The following is a 19144-nucleotide window of genomic DNA, read 5'->3' on the forward strand; positions in this document are numbered from 1 at the left end:
TACATAAACAAATTCAATTCAATGTCAACAGTAACATCTGACTAAAAAATATCAGGGAAAATATACAAACAAGGCAGTTTTAAAACTGGACTAAAAAGTGTCAAAGAGATCATACAAATAATAACATATCATTCACCCCCACCTAAATAGGTACTAGGACAGTGACGGGTTCTTGTGATCCAGCTTGGTAGCTGGTCAGGAGTGGGAGAGGTGGTTGGACCCCTTTCTTCTGACCTCGACGATTCTGGAAATTATGTCTCACATGGAGTTGGAACTGAAGATGTGGGTGATGAGGCAGGGGTGTGGCAATGTTCTGGACTTCCATGGGAACTTTGTCCATCTATTACTCCTCCGGCATCATCTTCCACCCTTTCTTCAGAAATGCCAAGTGGAGAAGACAATCGTGCCAGGTCTCTAGTCAAAACAGTAGTCTCCCTTCCATCTTGATGTTGTATATGAACATGCTCAGAATTTGCTTCAAGAAGAGTGACTTCTTCCATTAGTGACCCATACTTAGATTGCCTGACATGCTTCCTTAGGAGTATTGGACCTGAAGTAAGAAGCCATGAGGAGATTGAGAGTCCATAACTGGATTTTCTCTGGTGCTTAAACATCCGCTCGTGGAGAGTTTCATTGCTAGTAGTAAATAGCAGTGATCTGACTGCATGGAATGCGTCATGTACAACTTCTTTCCACTGTAGGATATCCATTCCCCTTGACTTTAAGGCAAGTTCTATTGTTTTCCATACAACTCCAACATATTTTTCTGCTTGGCCATTGCCTTTTGGATTGTATGGAGTCATCCTGCTCATCACTACACCAACAGTCATGAAGAATATCTTCAATTCTTGGGACATGGATGCTGAACCTACATCGGAGTGAACATATGAAGGTAATCCAAATACGGAGAAAAGTTGCTTAAGTTTAGAAATAACAGTGGAAGAGGTGACATCTGGACAAGGAAAGATAAAGGGAACCGGAATATTCATCAACTAATATGATGAGATAACAGTTTCTAGATTAGAAGGGTAGAGGTCTCTTAAAGTCCAGGCTGATGCACTCAAAGGGATGGGTAGCTTTGACAAGATTACTTTCATACTTGATAAATCTTGGTTTCAATTCAGCACAATTTTCCTTTTTTTTTTTTTTTCCTTTTCTTTCCTTTTCTTTTCTTTTCTCTCTCTCTTTTTTTTTACATCACACCGACACAGATAGGTCTTACGGCAACGATGGGACAGGAAAGGCCAGCACAAATTTTACAACACTGAACAGCCAAACTAACTCTTAATGCAGCATCTTTATATTGTCCTGATCTGTAAACTATTTCATAATCAAAACACAAAAGTTCCAGGCTCCAGCGCAGTATCTTCTCATTCTTCACCTTACCAACATGTCTAGTATCCAATATAAAGGCTACTGACGTCTGGTCAGTGATGAGTCGAAAATGTCTTCCTACCAGGTAATGTCTCCATTTTTTCACAGATTCAATGATAGCCTGCACTTCTTTCTCCATGGATTAATGTCCTTGTTCAGATCGGTCGAGTGTGAGAGAAGAAAGCAATGAGGCGTCCATTTTGTGTTAGTATTGCTCCAATGGTGTGTTCTGAAGCATCAGTCTCTACAGTGAACATAGCTGAAACCAGTGCTTTTTCACATCATCTTTCAGGGCTTTACATGCTTCAATAGATTTGTCATTTAATAGAAAACTACCACTTGAAAGGTTATGAGGTGAGGGTGAGGGTGAGGTGAGGTGAGGTGAGGTGAAGTGAGGTGAGGTGAGGTGAGGTGAGGGTTAGGTGTGGTGTCGGGAGGTGTGAGGTGAGGTGAGGGGTGAGGTGAGGTGAGGTGAAGTGAGGTGAGGTGAGGTGAGGTGAGGTGAGGTGAGGTGAGGTGAGGTGAGGTGAGGTGAGGTGAGGTGAGTCCATAATGAAAAGGAATAAAGCCAAAAAAGTTCTTGATGTGATCTAAGTTTGACAGAAGAATCAACAGCGACCAAATAGACAACAATAAATTGGAAGAGATGGTAAAAGTATATAGATACAGGAAGTTGGAAGTCAAGAGAATTGTATGGGAAGAAAAAGAGAAAAGTTGAGAAGAATTCAAAACTAAACTGGAAGAAGACATAAAGGGAATATGAAAATGATATATGGAATAGTAAAAAGTAAAAGATCAGAAAAGAAGCAATTACAGCTCTGGAGACAGTAGATGGGAATATAGTTTGCAATATGAAAGATATCATGGATAATTGGGACAGTATTTTGACATGCTCCTAAATGGCCTTAATGAGATCCCTGTTGAGGATGTAGGACAGAAAACAACAGAGGAAGATATCCCAATTACATGGACAGATGTAGAGCAAGCTCTCCATAGGATGGTAAGTCAGCAGGAGCTGATGAAGTTACAGCTGACATGATTAAAGCTGCTGGTCTGTCAGGAATACATTGGCTGTATAGAGGTCTCAGAACAATATGGAAGGATAATGAAATACCTGAAGATTGGACAAGAGGGGTGATAGTTCCGATCTTTAAGAAAGGGAGTAGAAAAAGTTAAAATTACAGAGGCGTTACCCTCTTATCACATGGCCTTAAAATTATGGAGAAGATCATTGAAGCCAGAGTATGGGGTATACTAGAGCCTATCTTAGAAGGAACAACATGGCTTTAGGGCTGGAAGAAGCACAACAGATCTGATATTTGCTTTGAGGATGTTGGCAGAGACACACTTGGAAAGAGGAAAAGACCTAATTATTGTGTTTATGGACCTTGAAAAGGCGTATGATAATGTGCCTAGATCAACTATTTGGAAAAGTCGTCAAAAATTTAGTGTACTGGATTACCTTATTAGGAAGATCCAAATGCTATATACTAATTGCAAAAGCTGTGTCAATATTGAAGATGATCACTCTGAATGGCTCAATACAACCAAAGGAGTACAACAGGGAAGTGCTTTATCACCTCTTCTATTCATAGCAGTTATGGATACCATTTTAAAGGAACTAAAAGGAAAAGGTAATAAAGATCTTCAGGCTCTGGAGTTTGCAGATGATGTGGCAATATGGGATGAAACAGAGGAGGGAGTGCAAAATAATATGAATGCATGGTGTAAGAAGTTTGATGATTATGGAATGAAATTGAGCCCATCAAAACGAGTAGCATTGAAAATCAGCAGACATAATACAGAATGCAACATAAAAATACAGGACCACCAAGTTGAAGTAGTACACCAATTCAGATATTTAGGAAGCGTAATAATAATAATTTCGTGTGGCTATTACTAGCCGAGTGCAGCCCTTGTAAGGCAGACCCTCCAATGAGGGTGGGCGGCATCTGCCATGTGTAGGTAACTGCGTGTTATTGTGGTGGTGGATAGTGTTATGTGTGGTGTGTGTGTTGCAGGGATGTTGGGGACAGCACAAATACCCAGCCCCCGGGCCATTGGAATTAACCAATGAAGGTTAAAATCCCCGACCCGGCCGGGAATCGAACCCGGGACCCTCTGAACCGAAGGCCAGTACGCTGACCATTCAGCCAACGAGTCGGACAGGAAGCATAATGGCTAGTAATAATAGAGCTGAGATAGAAATAACAAACAGAGTAACTAAAGGCTCTAATTTTTACAGTATTGTTGTACACCTACTATGGGATGAGAAGGTCCCACAAAGAACAAAAATGTCCCTGTACAAGTTATATTTCATTCCCATCCTTACATATTCTCTGAAAACCTGCACACTAACATCAAAGGATTGTAGTAGGATTCAAGCCTGTGAAATGAAGTTTCTTAGAACTGCCCTCCAAAAGATACAACTTGATCACGTGAAAAATAATAAGATCCGATCTAACCTAGGTCTAAATGAATCAATGGAGGAAAGACTTAGGTCATCCAGACTTAAATGATTTGGGTATGTTTAACAAATGAATAGCACAAGGTTACCATGTGCTTATTTGGAAAAGAGAATAACAGGTAGAAGACCAGCTGGAAGACCAAGAAGAAGATGGATGGACCAACTGAGGGAAGACGTGGAGAGAAGAGGATGGAACTGGGAATCTGTCATGGACAACAACATTTTGAATAGGCAAATTTGGAAGACACTCGTTTTCAAACACCCTACCTGGCTTGCTGGAAGGGCAAACCGATGATGAACACATGCTCTAGGATTGCAGATATTACATTGCCAACAAGTATTTCATCCGAAGATATAGCTAATTCACAACAGAACAATACAGAATTGGAAAGTCTTAAAAAAAAAATAGAAATCAGTTCACTGAAATTCACCACCATGGATTTATCTGATGGATCTAAGTTGGTTTGTGATAATTCCACAGAGAGACTCAGACTGTACATCCCACCATCCTACAAGAGAAGGTTTTCCATGCATTACATGTCTTAGCTCTCCCCGGCATCAAAAGAACAGTGGATTTAATATGACAGTGTTTTGTTTGGCCTTCAGTAAAGCAAGAAGCAAAACTGTGGGCAATAACGTGCATTCCTTGTCAAAGAGTTTTCAAACACACAAATAGTGCTATTGGAACTTTCAGACAAATCAGTGATCACTTCTCTCACACCCATGTGGACATAATAGGACCACTACCTTGTTCTCAAGGCTTCACATACCTACTTATGATGGTAGACAATTTACATGTAGGCCAGAACAGTACCACTAAAGGACATTACTGCAGAATCTTTTGCTAATACTCTCTTGTCATCATGGATTGCACATTTTGGTGTCCTTAAATTCATCACCACCGACAGAGGACGACAGTTTGATTGCCAGCTGTTCACTCACCTCACAAGAGCTTTGAGAACTACTGCTTACCAACCCGCTTCCAATGGGAAAGTCGAAAGCTGGCATTGCAATCTCAAGACTGCCTTAAGATCTCGCCCCTCAGATGACTGGGTCAACAACTTACCTACCCTCTTAATGGGCCTCCATGCATATGTGTTTCCAGAATACAATGTCACTCCAGCAGAAATGACTCTCAGTGTTACAATCAAACTTCCAGCTGATTTCTTTGATTCAACACCATTGGCCTATGACATTCCTTCTTTTGTCTTCAAGATGAGGCAGCACATGGCCTCACTGAAACAAATCAACATTCAACATCACTCTGCAAAATCTATCTTCTTCTACCCAGAACTTATGACAACACATGTGTTCATCAGACAAGATGCGGTTAGAAAACCTCTCCAACCAATTTACAATGGACCGTATCTTGTAATCAAATGTTCTGAAAAGAACTTCACTCTAGAAACACCCCATGGTCAACAGACAGTCTCAATCGACAGACTTAAGCCAGCCTTTCTACTGTATAACGTGGAACCTATACCACCCAAGTCCTCAACACAAGTTCAACCCAGCTCTATGATCAACCCTGGAGATAGCCATCAGTCCAGCAAGCGGATTACATGTTCTGGTTGCACAGTGCATTTCCCAAGTAGATTTATCCACGTTGTCACTGGGGAGGGAGTAGTATGTGGCAGCCAGTTATTCATGAACTATTAAACTCCTTGACTAGTGTTTTTGTTCCATATTTTCTCTAAGTTTTATATTCTGTTATTCTTTTGTTCTAACCTAGCCAACATCTGTTATCGATCTTTGTACTATGTAATTGTAGTAATAAATAGTGTATATTTAAAAACCAGAAAACTACAAGATCATACAAATAAGAATATATCAGGTATATGTGCTGAAGTTGCCTTCTGTCAAACCACATAATAATTTTACAAAAGTATCTAATATAACAAGAAAGAATGCTTTCCCAGAGCTTCCATGCAACACATGTCAAGCTGACTGGCTTGTAATTATCTGCTTTATGTTTATCATCCATTCCTTTATACACTGGAGTTACTATAGCAACTCTCCATTCATTTGGTATAGTTCCTTCATGGAAATAGTAATCAAATAAATATTTCACATACAGCACTATATCTTTTAAGTATATCCCCAAAAATCTTATCAATCCCAGCTGATTTTCTAGCTTTCAACTTTCATATCTTTTTAAAAATGTCTTTATTATCACAGGTAAATGTCACTACTTTGCTAGTATTAGTCACCTCCTCTACCTGGACATTCTTTGCATCCAACTGCTATCTTTACCCACTGCTGACTAAGTACTCCTGCATTCTGTAATTCCTCACATATACTCTCCCCTTGTCCATTAATGATCCTTGGAATATCCTTCTTGGAACCTGTTTTTTGCCATGAAGTACCTATATATATCCTTCCATTTTTCTGTAAAATTCATATGATGCCAATTATGTTTGCCATCATGTTATCCTTAGCTGACTCTTTCTGTTCAATTAAATTTCCTTGTAAGTTCTTTCACTCTCTCTGTCTGTGAGACTGGATTGATGCTCCTTATGGTATACACAGCAGGTACTACAAAGCTCAGGTGATATGGTCACTCTCCAAGTACTGAAGGATGTTGCATTTTCAGTTCATCTGTTGGAAGGAGACATTAAGCTCTGAGCAGACCTCTTGGTATTATTTGACAGGAGTATACTAAAATGTATATAGGAAATATTAAAATATTTATTTCCACCTATTCAATACAATAAAAGATGTTGGCATTTAAGTTTTCTTTTAATGTGAGACATGTTTCGCCTCTTACTGTGAGGCATTTTCAGTCACTATCAAAATCTTTTATTTTTGTCAGACAACAGGTTGAAATTATCCTAAAATGTATTTGATAATGATTGTAGGTGAGATAAAAATTTTTACAGTTATTTTTACAATCATTATCAAACACATTTTAGGATAATTTCAACCTGTTGTCTGACAAAAATAAAAGGTTTTGATATTGACTGAAGATGCCTCACAGCAAGAGGCAAAACATGTCTCACATTAAAAAAAAAACTGTTTTAACTTAAATGCCAACATCTTGTATTGTATTGAATAGGTGGAAATAAATATTAAATATTTCCTATATACATTTTATGATACTTTCAATACAGACGAAAAATGAATTCCATCACTTGTAATAGGAGTATACTATGCGCTGACACATTGTTCCACCCTCTTCCCTACACCATTATGACTATCATCAACACTACACAACACATAATATGCAGTCAATACACTGGACATGAAAATACACTCGTGTAATCATCTTTGCTTCTGAGGCAAGGAGATCACAAACCACCTATCATCACAGCCATTAGACTTGTATCCATATGCCTGGGCATTAGAACACATCACACTTCTCAGTCTAACAATCTAGCATTTCATCTCAATGGTCTGCAGAGAGAGAGAGAGAGTGTGTCACACTTCGTGCAGTGTTGGACACACGCACATATGTGTTAACTGTCTTAGTACCCATCTACGGAACAGGATATTTGGGTTTAAATTCTAAAGGTGATCTCAATTTCAACTCTTTCATTTCAGAGTAACTCCTTCTTACTTAAGGTTCTGATTGTTGTTTTAAGGGTCCAACATAAAGGTCAGTGGCTCCCTGTTACTTATGGCATTGTGTACACCAGGGACAGCCAAATAAAACACAGTCCACATAACCTTCCTTGCAGAACCACTTCCACATTGACAAGAAGTTGAGTTGTATGTGACTAGATGATTCAGTTCTTGCATATACTTCACCCTGACATATCTGGCACCATTTACTATTTTCTACCTTATTAATTTCTCTAATGTATTTATTGAATCATTACCTAGTCAAAGAAAGTTTTCTAACTTCTGTGTTTGTAGCTTCCAAGAATCGTCTGCCAGGAGAGCCACTGCTCATTTCAGACATCCGACGAGGATCTGTGGCTCATCGCACTGGCTCTTTACAGCCAGGAGACCGTCTTCTTGCCATCGACAGTGTGAGACTGGACCAATGCTCCTTGGAGGATACACAGCAGATATTACAAAGTTCAGGTGATATAGTCACTCTCCGAGTACAGAAGGATGATACATTCTCAGGTAAGATCTTTTCTGTGAGCAGTCATTTTATGAATATAAATTCACCTGTCTTCAGCCCAAGTAATAACTTATACAAAGTTTTGAGGCACTGCATTTTTTGTATAATATTATAACTTAAAGTAGATAATTAAATAAGAGTGTAAGAAGATTCAGTATGCTATATTTAAGATTCAAAATTAATGTTCAGGATATCCTGTACATTCAGTGATAGTTTTCATCAGTTTTAGAAGAAGTTACTAGGGTATGCTTATTTGTTTGAATCCTAAAATGTGTTTGATAATGATTGTAAAAATAACTGTAAAATTTTTTATCTCACTTACAATCATTATCAAACACATTTTAGGATAATTTCAACCTGTTGTCTGACAAAAATAAAAGGTTTTGGTAGCACAGTATAATTTAGGAACCTCATATTAATATCTCGAGGATATTGTTTGAAGCTCAGTTCTGTTTTCAAGCTTACGAACTAATACTAGGAGTAAAACAACATCAAACCCACTTGCCTCCCAAATGCAGAGCTTGGCTCCATAGCCATAGTGCATTAACATGTGTGGCCACTCTCCTCAGTAGTTGTCTCTAAATTTAATATAGCTAAATTTCAAACACAAGAAATATTCTTTTTGTCCTCAGATGTACCAGATAGCAAGAGTGTAGTGTATACAGTGGAACTTGCGAGGCATGGAGGACCACTGGGAATCACCATTGCAGGTTCTGAGGAACCCTTCGAACCAATCACCATCTCAGGTCTAACAAACGGTGAGTGCTCATGATGTCAATGACTGTATTAATGAATCTTGTTTTACAAAAAGCAGAGAAACTATAATGGGTGTTCTTCAATATAATTGAATTTCCTGAACAATAGTCCGGCTCCATGGCTAAATGGTTAGCGTACTGACCTTTGGTCACAGGCGTCCCAGGTTCGATTCCCGGCAGGGTCGGGAAATTTAACCATCATTGGTTAATTTCGCTGGCACGGGGGCTGGGTCTATGTGTCGTCTTCATAATCATTTCATCTTCATCATGACGTGCAGGTTGCCTACGGGCGTCAAATCAAAAGACCTGCACCTGGCGAGCCGAAAACGTCCTCTGACACTCCCGGCACTAAAAGCCATATGCCATTTCATTTCACCTGAACAATACAATAATACGGTTCATGCAAACTCCCAGAGTGGGAAATATTTTTTGCATATTATAAAGTACAACAGCACAGTCTTCTCCATGCAAGCTATGAAGGCCTTGATGGAGTGGAAGGTAAAGGCTTCCAGTATTTGTAACCTCGGCACTAAGTGTAATAGAATGGTTACCTCTATATCAGGCTCCCTTTTTCCCCAGGAATTAATCCAATATTCAGTTTTGATGTAGAATGAGTGAGCTTCAGGGTCATGTTCCTCTCCAGAAGTGAAAATTTTGTTTCAGAAATTTTCAACTTCCAGATGAGAAATCCACTCTGTGCTTGGTATGCATCTTTTACATGAGTGTTGGAAAAGGTACCAATGCTTCATGACAAAATTGCATTTTACCATCAAAGTCTACAATTTTTTCTGTAAAGGGTCAGCTAAAGCCTTTGAATTATAGAGAAATATTGAAGATATTTTTCCCAAGTACAATTTAAAATTGCTTGAACTGTTAGCCTAATTACGGTTTCTTTATACTGCTTCTACTCGTATACTTCATCCTGACATGCCTGACTCCTTTAAAATTAGATACCACAAATGGAATTTTTTAAAGATGTGCCATTTTTAATGGGAAGATCAGCATTGGAAAGAGGTACTGGTTTCATAATCGATAGTTTCTGGTTAGACTTCAATAAATGGGAGATTGTTATTTTTCAAGATTGCCATTTTGTCATATATGCTGCAGCCCAGATATTTAACTCCTTAGTGACGCAGAACATTTAAGTGCCGTTTTACACACAGGATGGAGGTGATTCAGGTGAAAGCACTAAAAAATATGCAGCGATCTAATTAAAATTATTTTTAAGTGATTACAATTGAGACTCATAATCTATATACGAGGGTCGAGTCATAAGTCATGGCAACTATTTTTTTTCTCGCGAACAGGAGACAACACGGAAAATCTGAGATATGCATTTGGAAATATAGGGTATGTACTTATGCATAGTGCCTGAAGACAAATTTTGACTTCAGGAGATCCTCGCAGGAAAGTGACAGAACACAGGCCATTGGTAAAAATTGTTTTAATATGGTATAGACAGCAAATATATAAGACTACATACAAAGGACAGGTCTCCACTCATTACAGATCTTCAAAATAATCACCCAAGGTTTCCACTGTGTGTTGCCAGTGGTGGGGCAGGCGCTGAATACCATTCGCTGCATGTGTATCGCTAACGTGTGACACCTCTCTCCAAAATGCTGTTAAGATGTCCTCTTTGTTAGCAAACCATTGTCCACGTAATGGCTTCTTGACTTTGTGGATTAGATCATAGATCATTGGCGTGCATTTCTGCCACGAACTATAATTTTAATATACGATAATTGCTCTTGCTTGTTGACTTCCATTTTGTGGTGCTCTCACTCACACACGGAACTTGGGGGCATACTTAGACCCACACTGTTGTTTACATACACCATCTAGTGCCATTATACGCATGTATGTATGAGCATCACGAGAAAACGTCTCAAGAGAATTGAATGAAAATTGGTATGTTAAGTCGGAGAATAAGACATTACAAGCTAGACTATAAATAACTTTATTCATGCTGAGTGAAATGGTAGTTTAGGGCAAGGCCTAACTTTAAGTTCTCAAAAATCTATGTTATTAGTGTCTTCTTGATGGACAACAGACACAGTGACAAGTCAGTGTCATAAGAGGCAGAAGAGGTCCTGCACTGACCTGTCATTGCGTCTGTCTTATTATATGTTCCATTTCTTGTTTATATTTCTCTACATATAACAGAAGTTCAGATTAAGATCTGAAGTTTTATAAATAGATTTCTGGGAATAAAATTTTGATATTCTTTGATATTTATTGAAAAATGCCAAAAGGAAAGTAAAGTTAAGGGCACCTGGACATGACAAGTCATCAAAAATTCATTTTTTGTTTTTTCACAGCTTAAAGTAGAGTGAGCTTTTCCAAATCTAGAAATGACTTGCATAAGATAATAAGTAGAGCCTCCATGGCTGAGGCAGCAACATGCTGGCCTCTCACCACTGGGTTCCATGGTTCAAATTCTGGTCACTCCATGAGAGATTTGTGCTGGACAAAGTGGATGCAGGAGAGGGTTTTTCTTCAGTTTTCTCCAGTTTTCCCTGTCATCTTTCATTCCAGCAACACTCTCCAATGTACAGTAATTTCATTTCATCTGTCTGTCATTAATCATTGCCCAAGAGGAGTGTGACAGGCTTTGGCAGCCGGCACACAATTTCTATCCTCGCCGCAAAATGAGGGCTTCATTCATTCCATTCCTAATCGGGTCGAATGACCGGAAACAGGCTGTGGGTTTTCATTTTCAAGTTAATAAGTATATGTTCCTGCAACAAAAGTGTATGTTAAATGGCTGTTTAAATATGGCAGCAACACTGCCATTTTCCTTCAGCCATTGGCTAACACTACATTCCTGAAAGTGACTTTTAAAAATCTTTAGGTTCACTTTCCTTGAGAACCATAACAGCTAGAGCAATCCAACCCTGTACATTTCTTTAATATATAAAAGCTACAGGGGAGACTATCAAAAAGTATATTTTTCCCTAAAATATTAGTATGGCATTAACCACCTCCAAACTTTTGAGAGAAAACAATATTTTCTTTTTAAGAGCCCAGGTTAATAGGGAAAAACAATTGTTGGATACATTTGTAAGTAGGCCTAGTAGAGACAGTAGTGTTGTTAACTTGTATAAAAGGAATTAGAAGTCATAAAGTAATATTTTCCACGAAAATTGTACCTGAAGTTATGATAGAAATTTGAATTTTTAAGTGTGATTTATTACTATTTACATCCCTGCTGATTAAATAAAGGGAGATGGATAGTTGTTATATGTGTATGTGTTTTACTCTAGTTGATGCTTAAATGTCAGCATCAAGCGAGTCGGCTACTTTTCTGCGAGTTCCCATTTTTGCACCAGGCAAATGGTTGCATCTTAATTAAGGCCATGGTTGCTTCCTTTCCAGTCTTAGCCCTGTTCTACCCGATTGTCACCATAACGCCTGTCTGTGTCAGTGGGACATAAAAGAAAAAGTAATAAATAAAATGTCAGCAGAGTTTGGTAGCTAGGAACAAATAGTTCCTCAGATATGAACCTACAAAATGGGCCTTAAAACATGCAGGCCTCACAGCCTTAAGTAAAGGAAGAAACAAATGAACAATGTATTTTAGGAACATTATTACAGTTGCGTTCTGTTATTTTCAGGTGGACTGGCTCAGCAGACGGGTGCCCTTCATGTTGGTGATCGCCTACTTGCTATCAACGGTGAATCATTGCGAGGGAAGCCTCTCTCTGAAGCTATAGCACTGCTCCAGAATTCAGGAGATATAGTCACCCTCAAGATTGCTAGAAGTGTTGCTAGTAAGATATAGCTAGTTATTCCAGAGTACACGATTTAGAGGATTTTAAAATATTGTAGTACTGTAAGCATTATATTAGCTTCCAAAATCTCTGTTTGGATGATTTAAACAAGTATAAATGTTGAGGTCATGACATGATATTTGTTTCCTTGATTGCATATGAAAATCTAAATAAATGGCCAAGCTGAGCAGCTTTGGCAGTAGAGTGCTATTTTTCTTAGCCCAAATTGACTGGTTTGATCCCAGCTCAGTCTGATGGTGTTTGGAGGTGCTCGAACATATCGGCCTACCTATGCCTAAAATAATTCATGGAGAACAAAATTCTGGTATCTTATTATTGACAAAAATCCTAACTAAAAGTAATTAGTGGGATGTAAAACATTATCATCATCATTATTATTATTATTATTATTATTATTATTCAGTATTTGAAATACGTACTGTTATTTTTGCATAATGGTCTACCAAACAGTTTGCAGGCTTTGACTATTAATAATGATATATCAAAATCAATATATAAATGATATACACTCATTGCTTTTCTCTTATATTGTCGTGGTTAGTTGACTAATAACAGGACAAGATATTGTGTCTATGCATAAGTTCATGCAGTTCTTATATTTTTTTATATATATGTATATTTTTTCATTTTATTTTACTGTTACTGTTGCACTGTAAATCACAATCACTCACTGATATATTCACCTCCACTCTCCATGACCTTCTGCCAGCATTCAGGTGGCAGTTGAATGCCTTGCCTGTAAGACTGCTTTGGTTTCGACTAGAAGAAATCTGTTAGCCATTGGTAAAGAGAAGCTTCATTAGGAAACACTTGCCCCCGAATGTGGTTAGAAAGAGATTGGAAAAGATGGAAATCTGAGGGGGCGAGGTCAGGTAATACGGAGGATGAGGAAGAGGATCCCAGAAAAGTTCAGCAATCACACCTTTGATCAATTGTGCTGTATGCGGACGAACATTATCATGGAGCAATAAGACTGGTTGTTGTCTTTGTCTATTGTTGTCAGTAGCAACGGCAAGCCATCTTAGCTGGTCACTATACACAGCAGAGGTAATCGTTATGTTTTTTCAGAAGAAGTTCTTGGTGAAGAATGCCATCTTTGTTCCACCAAACACACAACATGAATTTCTGTGGATGGGCACTACCCTTGGCACTGGGAGTCACTTTTTTCTTTTTGATGGGCTGAGCCACTCTTTTCTCTTCTTCATGTTGACATACAGACAGCATTTCTCGTCACCGGTGACAATGTTTGAAAGGAATGTTTCGTGCCTATCACAAGCCAACTGGTGCCGGGCAAGCAATGACGAACAGATGTTTACTCATTGATTTTTGTTACAGTCACTTAGCACATGTGGTACCCATATACCTAATTTCTGTTCCTTACCCATCGAATGCAAATGGCGTACAATAGTTGACTGACCACATTCAAAAACTTGTGCCATTTCCCGTGTTGTTTGACGAGGATTCTCATGAAGCAACTCATTCAAGCTATTTTCATCAAAATCTGGTCTTCCATAATGGGATCATCAGACAAGTCAAACCGTCCTGCTCGAAAGTGGGAAAACCATTTTTGTGCTGTTCTTTCAGCAAATGCTTCATTCCCATACACTTCACAAATTGTTCTCACAGCTCCTGCTGTACTGGATCCTCAGTTAAACTCCAAGAGTAAAATGTGTCGGAAATGCTCACTTTTCTCAACTTGACATTCCATATCCGTTTGTCTGAAATATACACAAATAATACGTTCACAATCAAGAAAACCTGTGTTTCACAACACACAAACTCCAAACTCAGTTAAAACAATGGAATAACGATAAACAATCCCTTCAAGCCGCATTGTTGCCAGCCCAAAAGAATACCGCGTGAACTTAAAAGCATCAACCCAATAATATCGTCAGTGAGCTGATATTCAGCCCTGTAGACAAATTAATTCTATCAAAGAATAGCAAGTAGGTAAAAGAGTCTTAAAAATAACTAGTTTCATCCCTGAATATGATGATGAAGCAAAACAGAAATTCAACAGAAATAAAACTCAATTGAATACTGATATCTACTAAAATGTGTTGAAATCCACTTGTTTAACATTGGTTGACATTACAAATCATATAAAATGTATATTTCATTCTCTAAATTTTATTTTATTTTTAACTTGATTTATTTCTGAGATATATTTATATTTTAAAAAGAGGAGTTTTCTGGGCTTGAAGATCCTGATGTTTCACTAACAACTGCATTCAGCATTTTGAAGGGATCATTGTCTCTGAAGTCACCAAAGTTCAATAAATTTCCAATTTCTTTGCAATCATTTAAGTAAAGGCTAGGGAAACAACAGATAGGGAATCTGCCACCTGGGCAACTGCCCTAAATGCAGATCAGTTGTGATTGATTTGATTTTGATTGACTGATGCTCTGTCTATCCACTACTAATATTTATACGATATCAGTAGAGATCCACTGTACATCAGAAGAAGTCCATTCCTTTCTGAACATTACTGTCAAGAGGAGCTCAGCGCTGATTGGCTAGAAATTGTGATGTATTGGCAAGAAGTTCACCTTGTTTGTCCTGACTTTGTTTACTCCACAATTCTCTGTCTTTTTGAGGATGGAATCCAGGCTCTGTTAACTTATTTAGATCATTCCTTTTGGATAAAGTTGTTCATATGTTTAAAAAAGGTGTATGACTTCTTGTTGCAATCAAGTATGCCAATGTACAGCAGTTAAATGTACCTGTGTGCCCTCCTGTAACCATCCAACAGAATGTGCTCATCAACAAATACCTTTTTTGCCTGTCTTAGCTATCTGTGTCTGATGGCAACAATTACTTAACGCCTAACTAGTATGCATAAAACATGTAACACACAAGATACACATGGAAGCACTGCACCAAACTTGCCTTTGTGCTTTGTTTAACAAAAAAGGAAACCACCTAGTGGATTTAAACATTGTACTGCCCATTGTACAAGCCTTTGTCATTTATGTGTGAACACGGTGGTGTCCATTGACTGAAATGAAGTGGCACACCAAGGGGACTAGCGGGGAGAGAAGTACACTCCATACTGCAGCATTATTGACACCAAGCAGACATTTGTCAAAGAACATATCAGTATAATAATAATCCTTTTATTTTATTGTAAATGAAACTAATTTAAATAAAAATAAAAGGCTTGTACATATATAAATAATTCCACTGAGAAATTATCGTTCTTAGCAGGGAATATATTTTGACTGAAGAAGAGTTAATTTTTCGCGCCCATTACGTTGATGTGAGTAACAAAGTAACTTGTCCCACCCAGTATGCATGTGTAAATATGCAGAAGACAAGTTAGTTAGTTAGATAGTTCTGCCCATTTTGATTTATACTGTATATCACGATTCAAAGCAGACCTGACCAACAGCTGGAAACTGCAGATGATGATCATGATCATGATTCAAGCCATAATTCATTTATTAATTGTCCTTGAGCTATGGTGCAATGAGAGTAATTGTAACACCAAGAAATAATCACTAAAAGGATGGTATTGTGCTATAACACTCTGTATTATAATAAGTAAAGCACTAAAGGCTGTACATAAATTTACAAAAAAAAATCATAAGTATGCACTATAGATACCGACTTTTCGGTGATTCTCTATTTACAGTGTTAAACCTTGAAGCACAGAATACATAATTATAAACAGCAGTACAATAGATGCAATTAACATGTTTAATACAAATATTACCACACAGCATTATGCATCAAATCTGGAAATTACAGACATCTGTACAGTAAAATGATCATCATATTACTTTCAACAATATAATGGGATATATTAGCTCATCTCACGATTAGAGAACAGTTTCCAAAGGTGTTGGATAAGTCAGTTTGTCTTTACCTGAATAAGTAGCCTATAGACAATTGACACTCGAGTCCGCCTCTGTAGTGTAATGGTTAGCGTGATTAGCTGCCACCCCCAGAGGCCCGGGTTCAATTCTCGGCTCTGCCACGAAATTTGAAACGTGGTACAAAGGCTGCAACGGGGTCCACTCAGCCTCGGGAAGTCAACTGAGTAGAGGGGGCTTTGATTCCCTCCTCAGCCATCCTTGAAGTGGTTTCTCATGGTTTCCAAATTCTCCTCCAGGAAAATTCTGGGATGGTACCTAATTTAAGGCCACGGCCACTTCCTTCCCTCTTCCTTGTCTATCCCTTCAAATCTTCTTATGCCCCCACAAGGCCCCATTCAGCTTAGTAGGTGAGGCCACCTGGGTGAGGTACTGGTCATCCTCCCTGGTTGTATCCCCCAACCCAAAGTCTCAGGCTCCAGGACACTATCCTTGAGGTGGTAGAGGTGGGATCCCTCACTGAGTCCGCGGGGGAAAACCGACCCTGGAGGCTAAAGAGATTAAAAAGAACTGGCAGACTACTAAATTCGTCATGTCCAATTAAGAGGTTAAAGGTAAAATAAGCTGGTACAGTCTTATAGAATGTGCTTTGGTTTAATTTTAATACTGGTAATTTAAGGCCAGTTGTATTCTTGGATATTGAGAAGGCATATGATTGACTACCATGTAAACACACACAACAATTTCTGAAGTGTAAAAAAAGTACCAGACAAGATGAAGGTAGGTCTCCCTCAAACAATGTATGGGGTATGGTAGGTAGACAGGAGGCAGGGTAAGGAAGAGGAGAAGTTGTAGAAGACAGGTGGGCGAATGTTTTAAGGGGAAGAAAATTGAGGACTAAGAGAACTAGTCAATGGAAGAGTTCACAAGAGACTTTGGTATGAGTACTTGCTGGTAGAACAGCAGAGGAAAAGGTTACAGAGGAGGGAGGAGGTAAGAGGAAGGGGAAACAGAATAGAGGACAGGTGGAACTGGGTCATAAGATGGAGAAAAGGGTGGGGGAAGTAGGTTCTGCAGCTGTTAGGGAAAATAGGGGAAACTGGGTGGGGGAGGAGAGGGATGGGTGTCTAATGAGATGGGTGGAGTTGTGGCCTTGGTCCTGGAGGACACTATTTTTAAGCACATGGGGAAAGTGTGAGGTGGAAATGGAACCAGTGTAGAGTTGTCCAGCAATTAGGTTAAGACAGACGTTGAGGGAAGTAGAAGGGAAGGAGGAGGGTAAGAGAAGAGGGTAGATTTTTATGTTCATATTAAGGTGAGGTATAGGTACTGATATAGTTGGGGATGTTTAAGATCTGGTTATGGCAGTGCAGGCAAAGTTTAAGGGAGTAAATATTGTTATCGGACAGACACTGTGTAGAGGGGCACTGAATGGAGGGTGATCGGGGATTTACGTGAGACTACGCAGAGGGTGTGTGTGAAATTGGGAGCGAGATTTGTAGATCCTGATGGGCGGGTAGGAGATATGGATCTGCTCTTGGAGAGCTCTCACTTGAATCATAGAGGTACATATAAATTAGGCAATTTATTAAAATGGGTTATAGGAAGGTACATTCAGAGAAACAAGATGGACTGCAGAATGGTGATAAAATTACAGAGAGCTGGTAGTCAAGTAACGATGATATAAAGTTGTTCATGTCAAAATGTAGAAGTATTGTAAGGAATAAGGAGTAATTATGATTGGAGGAAAATGGTAAATAAAAATGTAATCAGCATATGGGGTGTGTTTAAAGTAATTGTTAAAGAGTGTGAAAACAGGTATGTACCTTTAAAGGTGGTAAGGAATGGTAAAGACCCTCTATATTGGAACATCCAACAACACAATAATTAAGTTTACTTGATCTCCTTTTCTCTGCCATTATCATCAGAGTAACTACACGCTCACTCATAACAGAACAGCTACTGTGAGTCTGGAGTCTGCCTCACGTGTTGTTCTCTGCCCGGCCGCTAGAGCAACACACACGGTGCCTATACTGAGGGCTACCAAGGCTATCGGTGAAGCCCAAACCTCAAATGAGAACGATGGAAATCTAAAGCATATTATAATGTAAGCATCTGGCACATTGTTTCATTTATAAAAATTGAACACGATGAGATAAAACATTGCCTGTATTTCTGAGTGTAAGGCATTGGACGGTGATATTGCAGTCCAAACTCTGTCCCCCTTTCCCCTCGACTCGCCTCGCGTGTCTTGCTACTGAATGCCCAATAGGTGAGGCGACCGGGAGGAGGGATAGTTGTGCTAGGCTTTGCTCCGTCAGATCGCCACTGCTAACGAAGGAGGGATAGTTCAAAGACTCAAAGTTCTTCGGAAGTTCCCAAATTGACATATACGTTTCTCATTGTATATACTTCCTCACCTCGTACTTCTGACTTTATTATACAGATAAAAGTGCTGGTATTTCATTCTCTTTTGCTTCTACATCCTTGTAGGAAGACACTGCAAGGCTCCTGTTATAGGAGCAATATAGTTTTCTTTTTATAGGTAGATCTGCCAAAAGAAATGCAATCTTTCAGGTTTAGTGTTTCCTTTGGTTGGTTAGAATCGAAACTGTGATCATGGGTCGGACACCACCAATGATCTACCAAGGAAGCTAATAAACCACTGAATGATGGGTAAAACTGCTGGTAATGCTGTACAATTCAAAAATTTAATCTAATAATAATAATAATAATAATAATAATAATAATAATAATTAATACCACCTTGCAGACTGTGTTGTAAATTGGCAGCAAAGAGTTGAACTTAAATTGTGAATGGACAGGATAAACTGGAAAAGTCTCGTAAACATCTGCACCCAACTTTCTG

At 38.7% G+C, this 19144-nt stretch overlaps 1 protein-coding gene across 8 annotated transcripts in view; it reads left to right on the top strand.

The window, feature by feature from the left end:
- Positions 1-19144, top strand: part of Grip (Glutamate receptor interacting protein) — a 475280-nt gene that overhangs the window by 372641 nt on the left and 83495 nt on the right. For all 8 annotated transcript variants that reach the window (XM_067137515.2, XM_067137509.2, XM_067137516.2 and 5 more), the window contains 3 exons: positions 7697-7912; positions 8543-8668; positions 12283-12438. In XM_067137515.2, the coding sequence (XP_066993616.2) occupies positions 7697-7912; positions 8543-8668; positions 12283-12438 (498 nt within the window). The remainder of the gene's footprint in view (positions 1-7696; positions 7913-8542; positions 8669-12282; positions 12439-19144) is intronic.

Source organism: Anabrus simplex, chromosome 1 (assembly GCF_040414725.1).
Source record: "Anabrus simplex isolate iqAnaSimp1 chromosome 1, ASM4041472v1, whole genome shotgun sequence".
NCBI classification, from domain to species: domain Eukaryota; kingdom Metazoa; phylum Arthropoda; class Insecta; order Orthoptera; family Tettigoniidae; genus Anabrus; species Anabrus simplex.